This window comes from Ips typographus, linkage group LG3 (genome assembly GCF_016097725.1).
Source record: "Ips typographus isolate SLU linkage group LG3, UJ_Ityp_2.0, whole genome shotgun sequence".
Classification (NCBI taxonomy): Eukaryota; Metazoa; Arthropoda; class Insecta; order Coleoptera; family Curculionidae; genus Ips; species Ips typographus.
In genome coordinates this window covers 20,479,316-20,500,616 of record NC_138424.1, presented here as the reverse complement: position 1 = coordinate 20,500,616, position 21,301 = coordinate 20,479,316, and the positions used below count along the sequence as shown (strand labels likewise).

General features: G+C 34.6%; 1 protein-coding gene across 1 annotated transcript in view; it reads left to right on the top strand.

Moving 5' to 3' along the window:
- Msr-110 (DUF3736 domain-containing protein Msr-110) overlaps window positions 1-20,664 on the top strand; it is a 62,884-nt gene extending 42,220 nt beyond the window's left edge. Inside the window, exons 4-9 of the mRNA XM_081976313.1 lie at window positions 2,022-2,189; window positions 15,495-15,684; window positions 15,738-16,004; window positions 16,448-16,710; window positions 16,773-17,047; window positions 20,174-20,664. Of these exons, the coding sequence (XP_081832439.1) occupies window positions 2,022-2,189; window positions 15,495-15,684; window positions 15,738-16,004; window positions 16,448-16,710; window positions 16,773-17,047; window positions 20,174-20,289 (1,279 nt within the window). The 3' untranslated portion in view covers window positions 20,290-20,664. The remainder of the gene's footprint in view (window positions 1-2,021; window positions 2,190-15,494; window positions 15,685-15,737; window positions 16,005-16,447; window positions 16,711-16,772; window positions 17,048-20,173) is intronic.
- The last annotated feature ends 637 nt before the right edge of the window (window positions 20,665-21,301 follow it).

Genomic DNA, 21,301 nt, shown 5'->3' with positions numbered 1-21,301 from the left:
CTGTATGCAATTTTTCAAATAGAATTTTTTGCTTTACACCACTGGAAAGAGGAGCTCAAGACGCTTAATTTGAGTGGTTCAACCTTCCTGAACCCCCAAAAATAACCGACTTACAGGGTGCTCAAAATTCAAAGCACAAATTCAACTGATTTTAAAATTTGTTGCAACTAACCAGTTTTTGCTAAATAACTCAGAAACCGTAAAAGTTACGAAAAATTTGAAAGAGAGCAAAAATGTTCGCAAAGAACTGCTAAACTCATCCTTGGAAGTTTCACAGTCTGTCAATGCCGCTACTATACCGGGGGTGCATAAATATTGTAGTAACTCAGATTTTTTGGCCACCCTGTATGCAATTTTTAAGATATAATGTTTAGCTTAACACCACTGGAAAGAGGAGCTAAAGATGGTTAATTTGATTGGTTCACTTTTTCTGAACTCCCTAAAATAACCGACTTACAGGGTGCTCAAATTTAAAAGAACAAATCCAACTGATTTTCAAATTTGTTGCAACAAACCAGTTTTTGCTAAATAACTCAGAAACGGTAAAAGTTACAAAAAATTTGAAAGAGAGCAAAAATGTTCACAAAAAACTGCTAAACTCATCCCTGGAAGTTTTACAGTCTGCCAGTGCTGCTACTATACAGGAGGTGCATGCAAATTGTAGTGATTTGGATTTTGTGACCACCCTGTATGCAATTTTTCAAATAAAATTTTTTGCTTTACACTACTGGAAAGAGGAGTTAAAGACGATCAATTTGAGTGGTTCAATTTTCCTGAACTCCCAAAAATAACCGACTTACAGGGTGCTCAAAATTAAAAGCACAAATTCAACTGATTTTAAAATTTGTTGCATTAAACCAGTTTTTGCTAAATAACTGAAAAACGGTAAAAGTTACGAAAAATTTGAAGAAGAGCAAAAATGTTCGTAAAGAACTGCTAAACTCATCCCTGAAAGTTTTACAATCAGTTAATGCTGCTACTATACAGGGGGTGCATGTAAATTGTAGAGATTTGAATTTTTTAGCCACCCTGTATGCAATTTTTAAGATAGAATTTTTTGCTTTACACCACTGAAAAAAGGAGCTAAAGACGGTTAATTTGAGTGGTCTAACCTCTCTGAACTCGCAAAAATAATCGAGTTACAGGGTGCTCAAATTTCAAACCACAAAAATAGAACACTGTTGTGCAAAGGCAAAGTAAAATACAAAACTTTAGTATACTTTCTTCCACAGATTTTGAATGCACTCCTCATAAACTCAGATTATCTCAAAAGGGGTGGTTTCCCTGGTAAAAAATATCCCAAAGAAAGAAAATTCCCTATTTTTTGGGAAAATCTCCTAATCTGGTACTCTAGTATGCTTCAAAGACTTATTTAAATATGTTTTTATATCATCTACTATTTTTAGTTTTTACAGCAAAATCCATTACAAATCGTGGCTTATTTGAACCAAAATTGACACCAAAAAACGTATTTTTTTTTTAAAGAATTTAGTATATTTGTAAAAAAGCCAATTTTGGTACCTTTACATAATTTTGATTGGTTGTTCGTATATATTTATAAAGTATTCTATCTAATGACCAATTTTTGCTAATACACTCACAAGCATTAATGTAACTACTTCATATTTTATTCAAGTCATTATTTTTATAATAATTATTCTATTTTTTTCCTTTAAAACGTCTTTCGTCGATCGTTTCCCTTTAAATAACAAATCAAAAAAAGTCTAAAATTGTAAGTTAGGTTGGATTTAATTAGGTTTTACTTGATAATCCTGATAAAATGGTATGGAAACAAAAGGTTATCATTATTATGGTTTATTTAGCTTGTTACAGTTTTGTAGTTCTTCCAGTAAAATCCATTATACAGACAGAAATTTGAACCTGAAGAATGACATAAAAATTGTGTATATTGTATTTAGCATATTTTGTAATAAAGCTATTTTTTAATATCTTCCTTTACATATTTTTTAGAGAGTTTCTTCCTGGCATTTCTAATATTTTTTAAATATTAATTGTTTTAGATCAAAAATGAACTGTATCGTGGAAAAGAAACGGGCCGAAGAAGTGGTGGACCATCAACCCAAAACCGTAAGACTGCCATTCGGTGTAAACCTAACCACCGATCCCAGATTCGAAAGACTGACCGGTGAAAGAATGGTTATCATCTGTGAAAGTGGCAACGTTCAGAGGTAAGTAATTGATGGGCACTTTTACCAATACATACTGGTAAAATGGGTGCATTTATTTTCCACTGTGGTATAAAAAGTGAACGTCCTGTAGTGCAGTAAAAATTTCTCCAATACTGTTAATCATTCACTCTGTAGATAGACAAAAGTTGTAAAAACGTTTTAAACATCAAATGATGTAGCAATTAGAGTTTACCATGAGAAGGTGGAAAAAGAAACTAAATTTTTCCTTCAAATTTTCAAAAAGTTACTTTTTTTTGAAATATCGACTGGGGTAATTCCGGGTGGAACACCCTGTACAGTAAGCGGCAAAAGGTAAAAAGTAGAAAGGCGTTATAAAAGAACGATTACTTTTTCTTATATATTCTTAAAGAGAAAACATTTTAACCACGAACTGCACTTTATTATCTGCCAAATTTAAGTGTAGTTTAGACTGTGACTTTGTTCGCTTGTTTCGTCACATTCAAAAAACCTAACACAGTTTAAATTCGATTTAAAGTACGACGGTATAAATGGGGGTAAGTCTCAATAAAATGGAGTGATTTTTGATAGACAACTCCTAGTTTTACTATTATATTAAGTACGTTTTAGAGTTTTAGAGCTTGATGGAACGTATTTTGACAGATGACACTTTAACGACGAAGCAGACCGCGTGTCAAATTGACAGATTGTTTTAAAAACAGTCACAAAACCATTCATAAAAGTCTAAAATACGGTTAGAATGTTTTAAACTGAAATTGTTGCTTTTTAAGGGCGTTTTAGAGTTTTATAGCTTGATGGAACGGATTTTGACAGATGACACTTTAACGACGGAGCAGACCGCGTGTCAAATTAACAGATTCTTTAAAAACAGTCACAAAACTATTCATAAAAGTCTAAAATACGTTTAAAATGTTTTAAACTGAAATTGTTGCTTTTTAAGGGCGTTTTAGAGTTTTATAGCTTGATGGAACGTATTTTGACAGATGACACTTTAACGACGAACCAGACCACGTGTCAAATTAACAGATTCTTTAAAAACAGTCACAAAACTATTCATAAAAGTCTAAAATACGGTTAGAATGTTTTAAACTGAAATTGTTGCTTTTTAAGGGCGTTTTAGAGTTTTATAGCTTGATGGAACGGATTTTGACAGATGACACTTGAACGACGGACCAGACCACGTGTCAAATTAACAGATTCTTTAAAAACAGTCACAAAACTATTCATAAAAGTCTAAAATACGGTTAGAATGTTTTAAACTGAAATTGTTGCTTTTTAAGGGCGTTTTAGAGTTTTATAGCTTGATGGAACGTATTTTGACAGATGACACTTTAACGACGAACCAGACCACGTGTCAAATTAACAGATTCTTTAAAAACAGTCACAAAACTATTCATAAAAGTCTAAAATACGTTTAAAATGTTTTAAACTGAAATTGTTACTTTTTAAGGGCGTTTTAGAGTTTTATAGCTTGATGGAACGGATTTTGACAGATGACACTTGAACCACGGACCAGACCACGTGTCAAATTGACAGATTATTTTATAAACAGTCACAAAACCATTCATAAAAGTCTAAAATACGTTTAGAATGTTTTAAACTGAAATTGTTGCCTTTTAAGTGCGTTTTATAGCTTGATGGGACGGATTTTGACATATGTCATTTTAATAAAGGGTCAGACCACTTGTTAAATTAACAGAACGAAATCTGAAAATTCAAAAATAATTAATTTTTTGCATTTTGGTACTATTAACTTGAAGGTATTTAGGCAGTTTAGGTTAAGTTTAAAAATAAAAAATTTATACTTGAAATATCTTGACAATTCTAGTTTTTAAGTATTTAAAGACAAACGGTGCGTGGTACTAAAAAAGTAGATAGAAGGTAAAAGTTGTATCCTGTCGAGGTGCATTTGTGGTAAAAATTCAGACCTCTAACCTGAAACGTTCCTGAGATATGGAGCAAAAACTGCAAAAAACTAGAGTCAACTTTGACGCCCTCTAGCGGCTAAACGGGACAACATAGTCGCGCCCGCTCAACGTCACGTGATAGCCCCGTTCACTAGCTTTTTTTTGTTATACGGTGTGTTTATACAGAGTGTTTGAAATAAGCGAGTTATGGATGATTTTCTGGAAAAGTGCACGGAATTTTAGTCTAAATTAGGGATTTTTTGAGCCTACTATACTAACGGCGATCATTTTGGATTTTCCTTAATCAAAGTAATTTTTTTAACTAATTTGAACCTGGGGAACACAAATCTGACGTCCATTTTGTTCTAACTGGCACCGTTTCGGAGATAACCTTGAAATTATGTCAATTTTGACATTTTAGGGTGTGGCACCCTTGAAAATTCTTGACAATTCTAGTTTCTAATTTTTCAAGGTCAAACGGTGCATGGTACCAAAAAAGTGTATAGAAGGTAAAAGTTGTATCCCATCGAGATGCATTTGTGTTAAAATTTTTTAGACCTCTAAGCTGAAACGTTTCTGAGATATTGAGCAAAAACTGCAAAAAACGAGAGTCAACTTTGACGCCCTCTAGCGGCTAAACGGGACAACATAGTTATGCCCGCTCAATGTCACGTGATAGCCCCGTTCACTAGTTTTTTTTTGTTATACGGTATGTTTATACAGGGTGTTTCAAATAAGCGAGTTATGGATGATTTTCTGGAAAAATGCACGGAATTTTAATCTAAATTAGGGATTTTTTGGGCCTACTATACTAACGGCGACCATTTTGGATTTTTCTTAATCAAAGTTTTTAACTAATTTGAACCTGGGGTACACAAATCTGACGTCCATTTTGCTCTAACTGGCACCGTTTCGGAGATAACCTTGAAATTATCTCAATTTTGACATTTTAGGGCGTGGCACCATTGCAAAATGACATTTTGACAAATAACACTTTATGTCATTTTTGTACTATTAACCTGAAAATATTTAAGCAGTTGAGGTTAATTTTGAAAATAAAAATTTTTCTGAAAAAAATCAGAAGTATCACCCTTGAAAATTCTTGACAATTCTAGTTTTTAATTTTTCGAGATCAAACGGTGCATGGTACCAAAAAAGTGTGTAGAAGGTAAAAGTTGTATCCCACCATGAGGTGCATTTGTGGTAAAAATTCAGACCTCTAACCTGAAACGTTCCTGAGATATTGAGCAAAAACTGCAAAAAACGAGAGTCAACTTCGACGCCCTCTAGCGGCTAAACGGGACAACAAAATCGCGCCAGCTCAACGTCACGTGATAACCCCGTTCACTAGCTTTCTTTTGTTATACGGTGTGTTTATACAGGGTGTTTCAAATAAGCGAGTTATGGAAGATTTTCTGGAAAAGTGCACGAAAATTTCTCTCAAATTGGAAATTTCTGCTTTCGAGGAGGGTGGTCAAAGTAAGGCTGCTAGAGCAAAAACAATTGAAAATCGATACAAACATTTTACATCAAGTGGGCCTAGAATTTGACGTAGATTCCAAAAATCGAATAAAAAAAGTTTGGTTTGTTGCTCAAACTTGGGACACTCTGTATACTGATATCTAGGAATAAAGTATATGCAAATATCTACAAGATTCATATTTGGTATTTTTTTTATAAAATTAAACAAGTTACAAGTATGTTAAAAATTCATTGAATCACCCTGTAAACTACTCCATTGTATTGTCAATAACTCGGTTATTTTGACAATTATAGGGTGGTTCATTATACCAGTTTGTAGCCCTTGAAATTCTTTTTTGATCACCCTGTATGGCATTTTTACCTAAAACGTCGAATAAGTGAGTTATTTACTGTTAAAACTGAGTTGTTTGATTCTGACAGTTTTTACTGTGACAGCCCATAACTCTGTTATTTTGACAGTTACAGGGTGGTTCAATATATCAATTTGTAGCCCTTGATATTCTCTTTTGACCACCCTGTCTAGTAGAAATGTCACCCTACCGACAGATTAAAGTTTTTATACCCAGAAGGGATAAATTTATAAATGATATTTTGTTAAAAATTCAAATTATTTTGAAAAGTGTTGAGGTTAGGTATACACAACATTATTCAGAAAGTTTCCGGTAATTTTTCGGAAAAAATTGAAAAATCTGAAAATTCAAAAATAATTCGTTTTTTAATTAATTGGTACAACAATTTAATAAAAATTCAAATAAAGTTTAATGTACTTTTAAATCATTTACCCCCGTTTGCATCGTCGTTTTGTAAGCCGAGCTTAATTTAAGTGTGGGTCAGACTGTGACAGTACAGGTGAAGAAAAGTCCCACTCTAAACCACACTTTGCATGATAAGTTTGATAATAACAATGGCAAGATATTTATGACAAATTTTAATTCAAGCATGAAGTAATTTTCCGGTAAATTTTCAAAAATGTGAGTCGAAAACTACCGCTTTTAAATCTCTAATTTGAATTCATCTGTTCTCTAAACTGTTAAGAAAATAGCTAACATCTCTCTGCAGGAATGTTCGGGGGCAATACCATAAGAGCTCAGATTTAGCCGGATAATTTTTGTGCTTGTCTTAGAACACTTTCTTTTTGGTGTAACAAGCGGAAAAATTATCCTGTTCAAAATCTGAGCTCGAATCGGTATTTGATAAGACAATTCCATGAATATAATCAATAATATAATAAGACTGCGACTGCCTTGTACTGGCAGAAATACATTTTTTATTATACTTAACAGAAAATACTACATTTTCAACTGTTTATAAAATACAGTAAATATGACATTTTCGGAACAGCGCCACGGAAATTTTTTCCCGATCCCTCTTTCCGTGCGCTTAATAATAAACATAGATATCCATGATACTAGATATCCTATGGCAACCCGAAGAAAAAAAAGAAACGAGTAATGTGTCTATAGCAACGATTTATTTATTAATGACAAATTTTATTTTCTGTCAGTGAAAATTAAGTATTTATGTATTTATTACATTTTGCAAAAATGAATTCAGATTGTGAAGAAAATCGGGATATTCCCGAAAACATCTTACAACGAGGGGCAGAAGTGAGTGCAGATTTATTACCAATGAAATCCAGGTTGAGATATGAACAAGAATATAACAGTTTTACCGAATGGCGGACTCAGAAACGAATCAAAATTGTGAGTGACGATATTCTTTTAGTATATTTTTCTGAAAAAGCCAACACTATGAAATCCTCCACTTTATGGAGTCGATTCTCTATGTTAAAGAGTTGTTTGGCAATAAAAGAAAATACTCACCATCAATATCCAAAAACGATTGCTTTTTTGAAACGACAAGCTGTAGGATATATACCAAAGAAATCCAAGATTCTTACAGCAGAACAAGTAACCAAATTTTTATGTGAAGCTTCAGATGGATAATATCTACTAGCAAAAGTAATTTTAGTGTTTGGCATCTTCGGTGCATGCCGCAGAGATGATTTAATACGCCAATGAAAATTGCAAATTCGATCCCTGTACAATTTACCGTAAATACGCAGATCTCCGCCCTAAACATATGGAGAGTAGAAGATTATTTGTTGCATACCGAAACCAAAGATGTTACGCTCAACATGTTGGGTGCCATACTACCAGTGGTATTCCAAAACTTGTTGCAAAATACCTAAAACTAAAAAATCCCGAAGAATATACCGGACATGGGCTAAGGCGCTCTTCGGCAACCATGTTGGTGGAAAACGGCGGTGATTTGCTCACTTTGAAAAGACACGGAGGATGGCTTTCTTCCAATGTAGCAGAAGGATATATAGAAGAGTCCATACAAAGAAAAATTGAAGTATCACGGAAGTTGTTTAGTCCTTGTAACTTGGAAACTACAACATCTGTAACAGTCAATCAAGAGAACCAAAGCACACACGAACACTCCGCTTCAACATCTTTAGCAGAGTCTTTAGTTCAACAAAAAGAAATGCAAAAGGGATTGAGCTTCAACAATAATACGAATTGTACAATAAATATTACTATTAATAATAACGGTTCTGTCCAAAATTAATTTTCTTAGAATTACCTACTTGAATTTTTTTGTTAATTTGAGTTGTATGTACTTACATTTTTACTGTTTTAAAAATAAAAATAAATATTCCCGATTTTCTTAATAATTTTTTGCGATATTTTTTGTTTATGTTGATTTCAGGTACCTAAGTATAATAAAAAATATCGTTCATTACTCGTCCAGAAATGGATTTTCCGTTCTTGCATGACTTCCCGTGTTCGGCTGCGCCTCACACGAGAATTTGTCACGCGCGCACGGAAAAATCCTCATTTCTGTACTGGTAATGAAATATACTATTTCTGGTTCTTTTGATTTTCTGCAGTAGAACTCTATCCGAAGCGAGCCATAACCAAAACAATACGAACAAAAATCAAAATTGACAGTGCCAGCAAAAACCTCAAGGTGAGACATTGCAACAATAGAAGTGTAGTGAAAATCCGTGGAAACGATGAAATCAACAGCAAAATTTATCCGATTTTTTTATCCCCTAGCAAACTCTCTTCCTTCCTTATTAGCCGATAGCAAACCGTGTTTTGATGACGTATATTTGGCATTTTTTGTACATGAGTGGAATTGTCGGGGGTAACGAGTGCATAAAAATTACCGATAATTTTGCATGAAAACTTGTTATCTCTTAACTGCACGAGTTTATTTTCATATCTTTTTGGCGAAAGAGAAAAAAAAATATGAAAATGACCGAATGCAGTTTGCAAAGATAACAAGTTTGAACGCAGAATTATCAGGTCATTTTTAAGGCACGAATGTAATTTTGGGGAATATTTCCCGAATAAAGAAAATGTTTTGGTTTTGCTGCAACTATAGATTGCTCAATGGAGCTCAATGAGCAAGTTCCAAACCGTTCATTAATTTTTGTTGACATCGCGTTTGACATTGTTTGGTTATAAAAAGTCAAAAAACTGCGCAAAGACAACAATTAGTGTACTAGCAATAGGCTCTACAACAATGCACTCGTTATAGATACGTACAGTGCAATTATCACTTTAGAATGCAATTATCGCTGTCATTCTGGTGAAAATGCACTGCTCATATGGGACATTTAACACATGAGGGAAATATTCAAAAATAAAAAGGCTCTTTTTGAATAACCAGATATAAGAGCCAATCGTGGGAGAGCCCGATTTGGTATTTACCTCTGGTCTTCTCAAAATGCTAATAACAACAAAACAAACGGCGTAACAAATCACTGTCAGACAAGACTGATGTCTGGAAAGTACCAACAACACAAGATTGCACTTTAAATAATGCAGGAAGTTATTGTTTACAAATCATGCCAGTCAGACACAATGATGCAAGGGAATGCCTGATGAGCTTTCTATAGCAATTTCAAGTGCGATTTAATTATTATTGTCGTTCTGGTTGCATTTTTATGCGTAAATTTTTACTTATGGTGGTTGGGGCTAGAGATTTTCAAATCTACAAACGTGAAATGAATACAATTGACCGGTTATTGCCGGTGTGTGTGTTAGGTAATTAGCCACTTGCCGGTCTATATGGTAAACGTAATCCATTTTGCATATTATATTATATGATTGGTGTAGGTACAATTTCAATATTTTCATAATACGGAAAGTTTTTATTAGTGAAAGTATGCCTGTCTATATAAATGCAGGTACTGTAGACCGTAAAAGACTGGCTTATTTATACGCCCTGATAATGGCTATACAGGGTGCTGTAAGATTATTCAAATTTAGTTTTACATTTAATATATCCGAATATTTCCCTCATGTGTTAAATGTCCCATATGAGCAGTGCATTTTCACCAGAATGACAGCGACAATTCCACTCATGTACAAAAAATGCCATATATACGTCATCAAAACACGGTTTGCTATCGGCTAATAAGGAAGGAAGAGAGTTTGCTAGCGGATAAAAAAATCGGATAAATTTTGCTGTTGATTTCAAAGTTTCCACGGATTTTCACTACACTTCTATTGTTGCAATGTCTCACCTTGAGGTTTTTGCTGGCACTGTCAATTTTGATGTTTGTTTGTTTTGTTTTGGATATGGCTCGCTTCGGATAGAGTTCTACTGCAGTAAATCAAAAGAACCAGAAAAATGTATTTCTGCCAGTACAAGGCAGTCGCAGTCTTATTATATTATTGATTATTCATGGAATTGTCTTATCAAATACCACTCGAGCTCAGATTTTGAACAGGATAATTTTTCCGCTTGTCTTCTCATACTTTCTTTATGGTACAAAACTCGACCTGTTTGGCAAAATCACTCGAGCTGCGCTCTCGTGATTTAGTTACAACAGGTCTCGTGCTGTAACACCAAAATGAAAGTGTTCTAAGACAAGCACAAAAATTATCCGGCTAAATCTGAGCTCTTGTGGTATTGCCCCCGAATATTTCCCTCATGTGTTAAATGTCCCATATGAGCAGTGCATTTTCACCAGAATGACAGCGATAATTGCATTCTAAAGTGATAATTGCATTTCGATAATTGCACTGTACGTATCTATAACGACTGCATTGTTGTAGAGCCTAGTGCTAGTACACTAATTGTTGTCCTTGCGCAGTTTTTTGACTTTTTATAACCAAACAATGTCAAACGCGATGTCAACAAAAATTAATAAACGGTTTGGAACTTGCTCATTGAGTTCCATTGAGCAATCTATAGTTGCAGCAAAACCAAAACATTTTATTTATTCGGGAAATATTCCCCAAAATTACATTCGTGCCTTAAAAATGACCTGATAATTCTGCGTTCAAACTTGTTATCTTTGCAAACTGCATTCGGTCATTTTCATATTTTTTTCTAAAACAGCCCTCCACCTTCGGTGTCGGGCTCTTTCGCCAAAAAAATATGAAAATAAACTCATGCAGTTAAGAGATAACAAGTTTTCACGCAAAATTATCGGTAATTTTTATGCACTTGTGCAATTACCCCCGATTATTTCCTTCCTATCAATTTTGACCAATCGCTATCAAGAATTAGTATAACAAATGTAAATTTTAAGTAGAAAAATCACTTAACAACTGTCAACTTAGCTGTCAGCAGTTTTTCCGGAAAAAAATTCGAAAAAATTGCACACTCCTCACAGCAACATAAAGAATAATGTTACCCTTACTAGCTTGAAAGTTATTGTTCTTATTAATTATTGTTCTTATTGTTTTAATTAAAATAAAAGGTTTATTTAACTCAGGAAATAATCTTACCAAATATCCCTCGTGCATCTAATTTTTCCTGTGGAAAAATTGAAATACTCAAAAAAAACAAATTTTAAATTGTTTTTACAAAAAACAAATTTTAAATTGTTAAAACAAATTACTTAGAAACTCGTTTTTCCGAATTTTTCCGGAAAAATTAAATGCACTAGGGATATTACCCCCGACTAATTCTAAGTGTGTACTGGAGTCCTCCAGGTTACTACATTAAGCCAGTTTCAAACAATTTTTTCCCTTCAACTATATTGTGGTATTTATTAGGAAATTTCAATTATACCAAGTACTTTCTGTCTGCTGTAGTGCTGAAAAATGGTTTTTCTCTATGAATGAATTGTTAATATCTTTTTTATGAGAGAATCCTCCCTTGTGTCACATAAAACTAGTGATGGGTCAATTACTGGTAAATTACAAATTTATGGCAGTTCAAATGTTGACACCGCTTTTCTGCCTGACTGTACCAAATTTTGTAGTGTTTTTTTAGGTTATTGGATAGGAAATTTAATGAAGATTCCAAAAATGTGCTTAAAACAGTTATTTTCTTACTCCAACTGAGTTTTACAGGCGATTTTGTCCTTGGCTGTCCTTTCAAACTGTGTTTCTGGCAGTTCAAACTTTGACACAGCTTTTCTCACTGACTATACCAAATTTTGTAACATTTTTCAGGTTATTGGAAGGGAAATTTAATGAGGATTCCAAAAATGTGCTTAAAACAGTAACTTTCTTACTCTAAATGGGTTTTACACACAATTTTGTCCCTGACTGTCCTTTCAAACTTTGTTTCTGGTAGTTCAAATTTTGACACCGCTTTTCCCTCTGACTGTACCAAATTTTATAGTGTTTTTTTAGGTTATTGGATAGGAAATTTAATGAAGATTCCAAAAATGTGCTTAAAACAGTCATTTTCTTACTCCAACTGAGTTTTACAGGCGATTTTGTCCTTGGCTGTCCTTTCAAACTGTGTTTCTGGCAGTTCAAACTTTGACACAGCTTTTCTCACTGACTATACCAAATTTTGTAACATTTTTCAGGTTATTGGAAGGGAAATTTAATGAGGATTCCAAAAATGTGCTTAAAACAGTAACTTTCTTACTCTAAATGGGTTTTACACACAATTTTGTCCCTGACTGTCCTTTCAAACTTTGTTTCTGGTAGTTCAAATTTTGACACCGCTTTTCCCTCTGACTGTACCAAATTTTATAGTGTTTTTTTAGGTTATTGGATAGGAAATTTAATGAAGATTCCAAAAATGTGCTTAAAACAGTCATTTTCTTACTCCAACTGAGTTTTACAGGCGATTTTGTCCTTGGCTGTCCTTTCAAACTGTGTTTCTGGCAGTTCAAACTTTGACACAGCTTTTCTCACTGACTATACCAAATTTTGTAACATTTTTCAGGTTATTGGAAGGGAAATTTAATGAGGATTCCAAAAATGTGCTTAAAACAGTAACTTTCTTACTCTAAATGGGTTTTACACACAATTTTGTCCCTGACTGTCCTTTCAAACTTTGTTTCTGGTAGTTCAAATTTTGACACCGCTTTTCCCTCTGACTGTACCAAATTTTATAGTGTTTTTTTAGGTTATTGGATAGGAAATTTAATGAAGATTCCAAAAATGTGCTTAAAACAGTCATTTTCTTACTCCAACTGAGTTTTACAGGCGATTTTGTCCTTGGCTGTCCTTTCAAACTGTGTTTCTGGCAGTTCAAACTTTGACACAGCTTTTCTCACTGACTATACCAAATTTTGTAACATTTTTCAGGTTATTGGAAGGGAAATTTAATGAGGATTCCAAAAATGTGCTCAAAACAGTAACTTTCTTACTCTAAATGGGTTTTACACACAATTTTGTCCCTGACTGTCCTTTCAAACTTTGTTTCTGGTAGTTCAAATTTTGACACCGCTTTTCCCTCTGACTGTACCAAATTTTATAGTGTTTTTTTAGGTTATTGGATAGGAAACTTAATGAAGATTCCAAAAATGTGCTTAAAACAGTCATTTTCTTACTCCAACTGAGTTTTACAGGCGATTTTGTCCTTGGCTGTCCTTTCAAACTGTGTTTCTGGCAGTTCAAACTTTGACACAGCTTTTCTCACTGACTATACCAAATTTTGTAACATTTTTCAGGTTATTGGAAGGGAAATTTAATGAGGATTCCAAAAATGTGCTTAAAACAGTAACTTTCTTACTCTAAATGGGTTTTACACACAATTTTGTCCCTGACTGTCCTTTCAAACTTTGTTTCTGGTAGTTCAAATTTTGACACCGCTTTTCCCTCTGACTGTACCAAATTTTATAGTGTTTTTTTAGGTTATTGGATAGGAAATTTAATGAAGATTCCAAAAATGTGCTTAAAACAGTCATTTTCTTACTCCAACTGAGTTTTACAGGCGATTTTGTCCTTGGCTGTCCTTTCAAACTGTGTTTCTGGCAGTTCAAACTTTGACACAGCTTTTCTCACTGACTATACCAAATTTTGTAACATTTTTCAAGTTATTGGATGGGAAATTTAATGAGGAATCCAAAAATGTGCTTAAAATAGTAATTTCCTCACTCAAAGTGAGTTTTACAGGCGATTTTGTCCCTGACTGTCCTTTGAAACTGTGTTTCGGGCAGTTCATACTTTGACACAGCTTTTCTCAGTGACTATACCAAATTTTGTAATATTTTTCAGGTTATTGGATGGGAAATTTAATGAGGATTCCAAAAATGTGCTTAAAACAGTCATTTTCTCACTCAAAGTCAGTTTTATAGGCGATTTTGTTCCTTAGTGTTCTTTTAAACTGTGTTTCTGGTAGTTCAAACTTTGACACAGCTTTTCTCACTGACTATACCAAATTTTGTAACATTTTTCAAGTTATTGGATGGGAAATTTAATGAGGACTCCAAAAATGTGCTTAAAACAGTAATTTTCTCACTCAAAGTGAGTTTTACAGGCGATTTTGTCCCTGACTGTCCTTTGAAACTGTGTTTCGGGCAGTTCATATTTTGACACAGCTTTTCTCAGTGACTATACCAAATTTTGTAATATTTTTCAGGTTATTGGATGGGAAATTTAATGAGGATTCCAAAAATGTGCTTAAAACAGTCATTTTCTTACTCTAAATGGGTTTTACAGGCAATTTTGTCCCTGACTGTCCTCTCAAACTGTGTTTCTGGCAGTTCAAACTTTGACACCGCTTTTTTTCCTTGCTGTACCAAATATTGTAACGGTTTTTTAGGTTAATGGATGGGAAATTTAATGAGGATTCCAAAAATGTGCTTAGAACAGTCATTTTCTTACTCTAAATGGGTTTTACAGGCAACTTTGTCTCTGACTGTCCTTTCAAACTGTGTTTCTGGCAGTTCAAATTTTGATAACGCTTTTTTCGCTCACTATACCAAATTTTGTAATATTTTTTCAAGTTATTGGATGGAAAATTTAATGAGGATTCCAAAAATGTGCTTAAAACAGTCATTTTCTCACTCAAAGTGGGTTTTACAGGTGATTTTGTACCTGACTGTCCTTTGAAACTGTGTTTTGGGCAGTTCAAACTTTAGCATTTTTCGGTCTGACTGTATTAAAAAGTTCGAGTTTTTTCATCTGTTTTGAGAACACTTGATTATCTCGGATTTTTTCAGACAAACCTAACCTAAACTCAATCACTATTTTGATCTTAATTCTTCTACCTCATCAATTGATGAAAAACACTCAAATTATTCAACGTTATATGTTATTTATGTAACAAGTGCAAAAAGTACATCTTTTGTGCACGTAACACGAAAATTATTATATACAAGACCGAAGGTCAAGTTTAACAACACGTAAGACAAAAGCACAGCAAATATAGCATATAGTGCAAAAAAGAAGAACTTTTTGCACTAAAAATCATTAAAAAAAGTGTACTTTTCTGCACGATTTTTTAAAAATGAAATTTTAGTGCTTAATGTTATACAACAAGCCCCGAACCAATATGAAAACTACGAATTTAATAATTTGGAAAGAACACACGTCAAAAACGTCAAATTTCCATCTCGTTCAGTTCAGAAGTAATAGAAAAAGAACTACAATTTTGACAGCCCTGTCACAGAGATTTGTTATTTTTTGGAATTTGGGTTATTTAAGTCCTTAAAAAGACTACTCTTCTTAGATAAATAAAAACGTTATCTAAAAATTAATCAAACATATTTTTGTAGTGCCGAACCACGTCAACCTGAAAAACCCCAAAACGACGATGATGACGATGACGACGACAGCGAACAAGACACCATAATGATCCAACCGGTTATGATTCCTATCCCCCACACCGCTTTCCAGACTCACATGCCCCAACAGATGCCTCCGCGAATGCCTCCACAAATGCCCCCTCAAATGCAACAACAAGAAGTAAGTGAAAACGAGCGAATTTTAAGGCAAGGTTGGTAATAAAATTTTAACAGCCTCAAATCGAAATCCGTCCCTACCATCCAATGGAAACCATGAGACCACCAATGCCACCAATGAGACCACCCATGATGGAACAGATGAGACCTCCCGTAGACCAATTTAGACCACCCATGCGACCCATGATGGAACAACCGCCCAGGCCAATTGTGGAAAGAATCATCGCCATCAGACAGAACTTTGAGCCAGTCAGCCAGTCGTTGGAGCCACAAAGAAACGAGGAAGCCGACCAAAGACCCCAAATGATGTTCATTCCCCAACAAGTAAGTTTTCAGTCTCAAACGGTAGCAAAAACACCTCAGATGACGTAAGTGACGTCCAGAGTGTCAGTCAGTCACGTTGACAGCAGATGATAGAGTGAGTGTTCTGCCATTTTCAGTTTGGTTACTCCAAGTTAACAAAAAACCAACACTTTTCTAAGAAAATGTCAGTACGGTCCTGGTTTTTAGGTTCAATTTACTAGCCTCGGTGAAAGTTTCAGGTCCGTAACTGCCCAACTACCTAAATTATGGGCCAAACTGTGTTTCATGTCAGTTGAGTGTGTTTTTTGCTATTTTCTGTTTAGTTATTCCAATTCATATCATTTAATGCTTACAATAGTATCTATCTAATCTTTAACTTAATATAACGTCATTATGACGTCAATAGGGTGATCTTTGCTACTTGGGAGAGAAGATGTGTTGATTATAACGAATTTGATGAGCAGGTTCAAATCCGTGTCGAGCCGCAACAAGCCGAACCACAACAATCCGACTCTACTCCAAATCCAATCATCCAGCACATTATCCAGCAGATCATTGCTCAGAAAATCATGGAGAGCCAAAAAGCTGATCAAGAGAACCGCGCCCAGGAAGCTAGGGCACAAATGATGGAACAGCCCAGACCCATGATGCCCATGCGTCCCATCAACAGAACCGAATTGCCTAATGGATTTCCCATTCCTGAGGAAGTTTTGACTCAATTGAACAGGTAAGAATGTTCTCAACTCCATAAAAAATGTAATATACTTCATGTAAATTTAAATTCTTCAGATTGCCCAACAATGACCGAGTAATTGTTGCCGTATCCGAACCCGAATCTTCCGAAGACGAATCTTCCGAAGAATCCGGCGAATCTAATCAGGAAATGGGTATGCAATACGTCGAACAGCCACGCCCCACTGAAGCCCCCACCGACATGGATCTGACCAATAGGCAAGCTTACATGAGACGACTACCTGTCAACATTCCAGTCAACATGATGCAACAACAAGTGCCCGACGCTGAAGAACCTCAAGCTGTTGCTTCCGAAGAAACTCGTCCTCACTGTAAGTTATCCTCCTAGAATTTAGTGTGACGTCACGAGGCATCTATCAGTTCGGCCGCGTTTCGAGCTTGTGACGTCTGTTTTAGGGAGATTATTAGTTACTCCTAAGTTTTGAGACACTTCTAAAGGGTTCTGGCTATTTTAAACGAATTTTCTAACGTTTTCTGACACTTGTAGAGTCTTCTGAGAATTTTTAATAAGTTTACAAAAGTATTTAAAGGCTTCTGTGCATTTGTCAAGTGTCAAATGCCATTTTTACCTGTCAGTTCAGTGAATAGTCGCGTTTTCCACTGACAAGTCAATTGCAAAACTAGTGTACTTGTATTCTATTCTATCAAATGTCATTGAAACAATAGGTCAATACACACCAGTTTTGTGTTAAGGTGATGAAAAGGCAACATTCATTTGTGTGTGTGATGTGACAATTGAATGTCTACAGTGACAGTTTGACACCACACCAAACGTCAATGTCAAAAACGTCATATAATCACATAGAAATAGGAAAATTTCCAGATTTGCCCAACTCTAGTTTTTACGATCTCATCCCTACTTCAAACAGTTCAATTTCAAATTTGGTAACATTTTTTAGGTTATTGGATGGTAAATTTAATGAGGATTCCAAAAATGTGCTTAAAACAGTCATTTTCTCACTCAAAGTGGGTTTTACCGGCAATTTTGTCCCTGACTGTCCTCTCAAACTGTGTTTCTGGCAGTTCATACTTTGACACCGCTTTTCTACCTGGCTGTATCAAATATTGTAACGGTTTTTTTTGGTTAATGGATGAGAAATTTAATGAGGATTCCAAAAATGTGCTTAGAACAGTCATTTTCTTACTCTAAATAGGTTTTACAGGCAATTTTGTACCTGACTGTCCTTTCAAACTGTGTTTTGGGCAGTTCAAACTTTAGCATTTTTCGGTCTGACTGTATTAAAAATTTTGAGTTTTTTCATCTGTTTTGAGAACACTTGATTATCTCAGATTTTTCAGAAAACAAGCTGTTGCTTCCGAAGAAACTCGTCCTCACTGTAAGTTATCCTCCTAGAATTTAGTGTGACGTCACGAGGCATCTATCTGTTCGACCGCGTTTCGAGCTTGTGACGTCTGTTTTAGGGAGATTATTAGTTACTCCTAAGTTTTGGGACACTTCTAAAGGATTCTGGCTATTTTAAACGAATTTTCTAATGTTTTCTGACACTTGTAGAGTCTTCTGAGAATTTTTAATAAGTTTACAAGAGTATTTAAAGGCTTCTGTGCATTTCGAAAAATATTTCTAAGGTTTAGGACTCTTTTAGAATACTTTAACATTATTTAGAAGGTTTGGGGCACTTAGTTCTCTGACAATTTTGGACTTTTTCAATCGGAAACACTCCAAGATGGAAATAATCCTTGCTGGAAAAGTTTCCGTCATTTGTCAAGTGTCAAATGCCATTTTTACCTTTCAGTTCAGTGAATAGTCGCGTTTTCCACTGACAAGTCAATTGCAAAACTAGTGTACTTGTATTCTATTCTATCAAATGTCATTGAAACAATAGGTCAATACACACCAGTTTTGTGTTAAGGTGATGAAAAGGCAACATTCATTTGTGTGTGTGATGTGACAATTGAATGTCTACAGTGACAGTTTGACACCACACCAAACGTCAATGTCAAAAACGTCATATAATCACATAGAAATAGGAAAATTTCCAGATTTGCCCAACTCTAGTTTTTACGATCTCATCCCTACTTCAAACAGTTCAATTTCAAATTTGGTAACATTTTTTAGGTTATTGGATGGTAAATTTAATGAGGATTCCAAAAATGTGCTTAAAACAGTCATTTTCTCACTCAAAGTGGGTTTTACCGGCAATTTTGTCCCTGACTGTCCTCTCAAACTGTGTTTCTGGCAGTTCATACTTTGACACCGCTTTTCTACCTGGCTGTATCAAATATTGTAACGGTTTTTTAGGTTAATGGATGAGAAATTTAATGAGGATTCCAAAAATGTGCTTAGAACAGTCATTTTCTTACTCTAAATAGGTTTAACAGGCAATTTTGTCCCTGACTGTCCTTTCAAACTGTGTTTCTGGCAGTTCAAATTTTGATAACGCTTTTTTCGCTCACTATACCAAATTTTGTAATATTTTTTCAAGTTATTGGATGGAAAATTTAATGAGGATTCCAAAAATGTGCTTAAAACAGTCATTTTCTCACTCATAGTGAGTTTTACAGGTGGTTTTGTACCTGACTGTCCTTTGAAACTGTGTTTTGGGCAGTTCAAACTTTAGCATTTTTCGGTCTGACTGTATTAAAAATTTTGAGTTTTTTCATCTGTTTTGAGAACACTTGATTATCTCAGATTTTTCAGAAAACAAGCTGTTGCTTCCGAAGAAACTCGTCCTCACTGTAAGTTATCCTCCTAGAATTTAGTGTGACGTCACGAGGCATCTATCAGTTCGACCGCGTTTCGAGCTTGTGACGTCTGTTTTAGGGAGTTTATTAGTTACTCCTAAGTTTTGGGACACTTCTAAAGGGTTCTGGCTATTTTAAACGATTTTTCTAACGTTTATGACACTTGTAGAGTCCTCTGACAATTTCTAATAAGTTTACAAAAGTATTTAAAGGCTTCTGTGCATTTGTCAAGTGTCAAATGCCATTTTTACCTGTCAGTTCAGTCAATAGTCGCGTTTTCCACTGACAAGTCAATTGCAAAACTAGTGTACTTATATTCTATTCTATCAAATGTCATTGAAACAATAGGTCAATACACACCAGTTTTGTGTTAAGGTGATGAAAAGGCAACATTCCTTTGTGTGTGTGATGTGACAATTGAATGTCTACAGTGACAGTTTGACACGACACCAAACGTCAATGTCAAAAACGTTATATAATCACATAGAAATAGGAAAATTCCCAGATTTGCCCAACTCTAGTTTTTACGATCTCATCCCTACTTCAAACAGTTCAATTGACATTGACAAGACATCGATAAACAATTTTCTTATAAATGCACTGAAATAAATCGAAAAAGCATTATTTAAACGTCATTTTGTTCCCCAAATTTCTTTGAAATCCCCAATTTTTTTGATACTGTAAGTTTTTATACTAATCCCAGAATTACTACTAAATTTGGCAACAATTTACAGACGTCCAGCCCAGATCAGTGTCCGTAGACGAACCCAAATCCAGGGTTGCCAGATCCGTAAATCCGTTGGTTCCAGAGAAACGAGTGAAACGTTGCGCCTGCGACTGCGCCTGTTAATTATTCCCCATCAAAACACCGTATAGTTAGAGAAAAAATCCCTTTTTCGTTAATTTTGTTAGATCTGGATTTAGGGTACTTATTTTATGAAAGCTTATTAACTACTACAACAACATTGTCGTTTGTTCAAGCATTAGGCAGCTTGTATATAATATAAAGAAATATATTTTATATAGCATAACTATAGCAGCTTGTGTTATATTTTATCTTTTTTGTTTTCTGTAATAATCTTTAATTTAGATTGTAAGCAATTGTCCGGTTCTTTAGGATGTAAATAGGACGCAAAAATTTCGGCCTTTATGAGTGTGATAATAAGGATAACTTGGAAAAGTGTAAAAAATGTTTGTCCAGGAATAAATTAGGTCTATTTTTGGATGGTTTTGTTTGATTTTTCCCAATCATCGAGGAGTATTCTCAGTAATATGTAATAAGAATATGAACTTACTTAACATAACCTAACAAACAGGTATGATCCGCTAAGCAAAATGGCCACTGGAGGACACCTTTGAGTGACGTTTAAACATCTTGATTGAGACAAAACCGCAATATTGGAACCATTTTGGCTAAAATCATTTTCTTTAGGTTAAGCTAGATTCCAGAGTAACTACCAAAAGCAAGAAGAATAGAAAATTCCAAATATGCAGGATTAGGTTCAAAAATTTTCATACAACCGATAGTTTGTTCATTAGTTTACAACAATTAAAGTCTTAATTAGGTTGGTACTATTGACTGCACCCTGTATGTACATATAATATTATTAACTACACTTCACTTGGCGTTTAAAAGAGACATTTTCTCACTCCCAAGTGGGTTTTGTCACCGCTTTTCTCCCTGACTGTACCAAATTTTGTAATGTTTTTTTTATGTTAAGCGATAAAAAAAATGTGCTTAAAACAGTCATTTTCTTACTCTAAGTGGGTTTTATCAGCAATTTTGTCCTTTGAGGTCCTTTCAAACTGTATTTCTGTTAGTTAAAACTTTGACACCACTTTTCACAATGACTATACCAAAT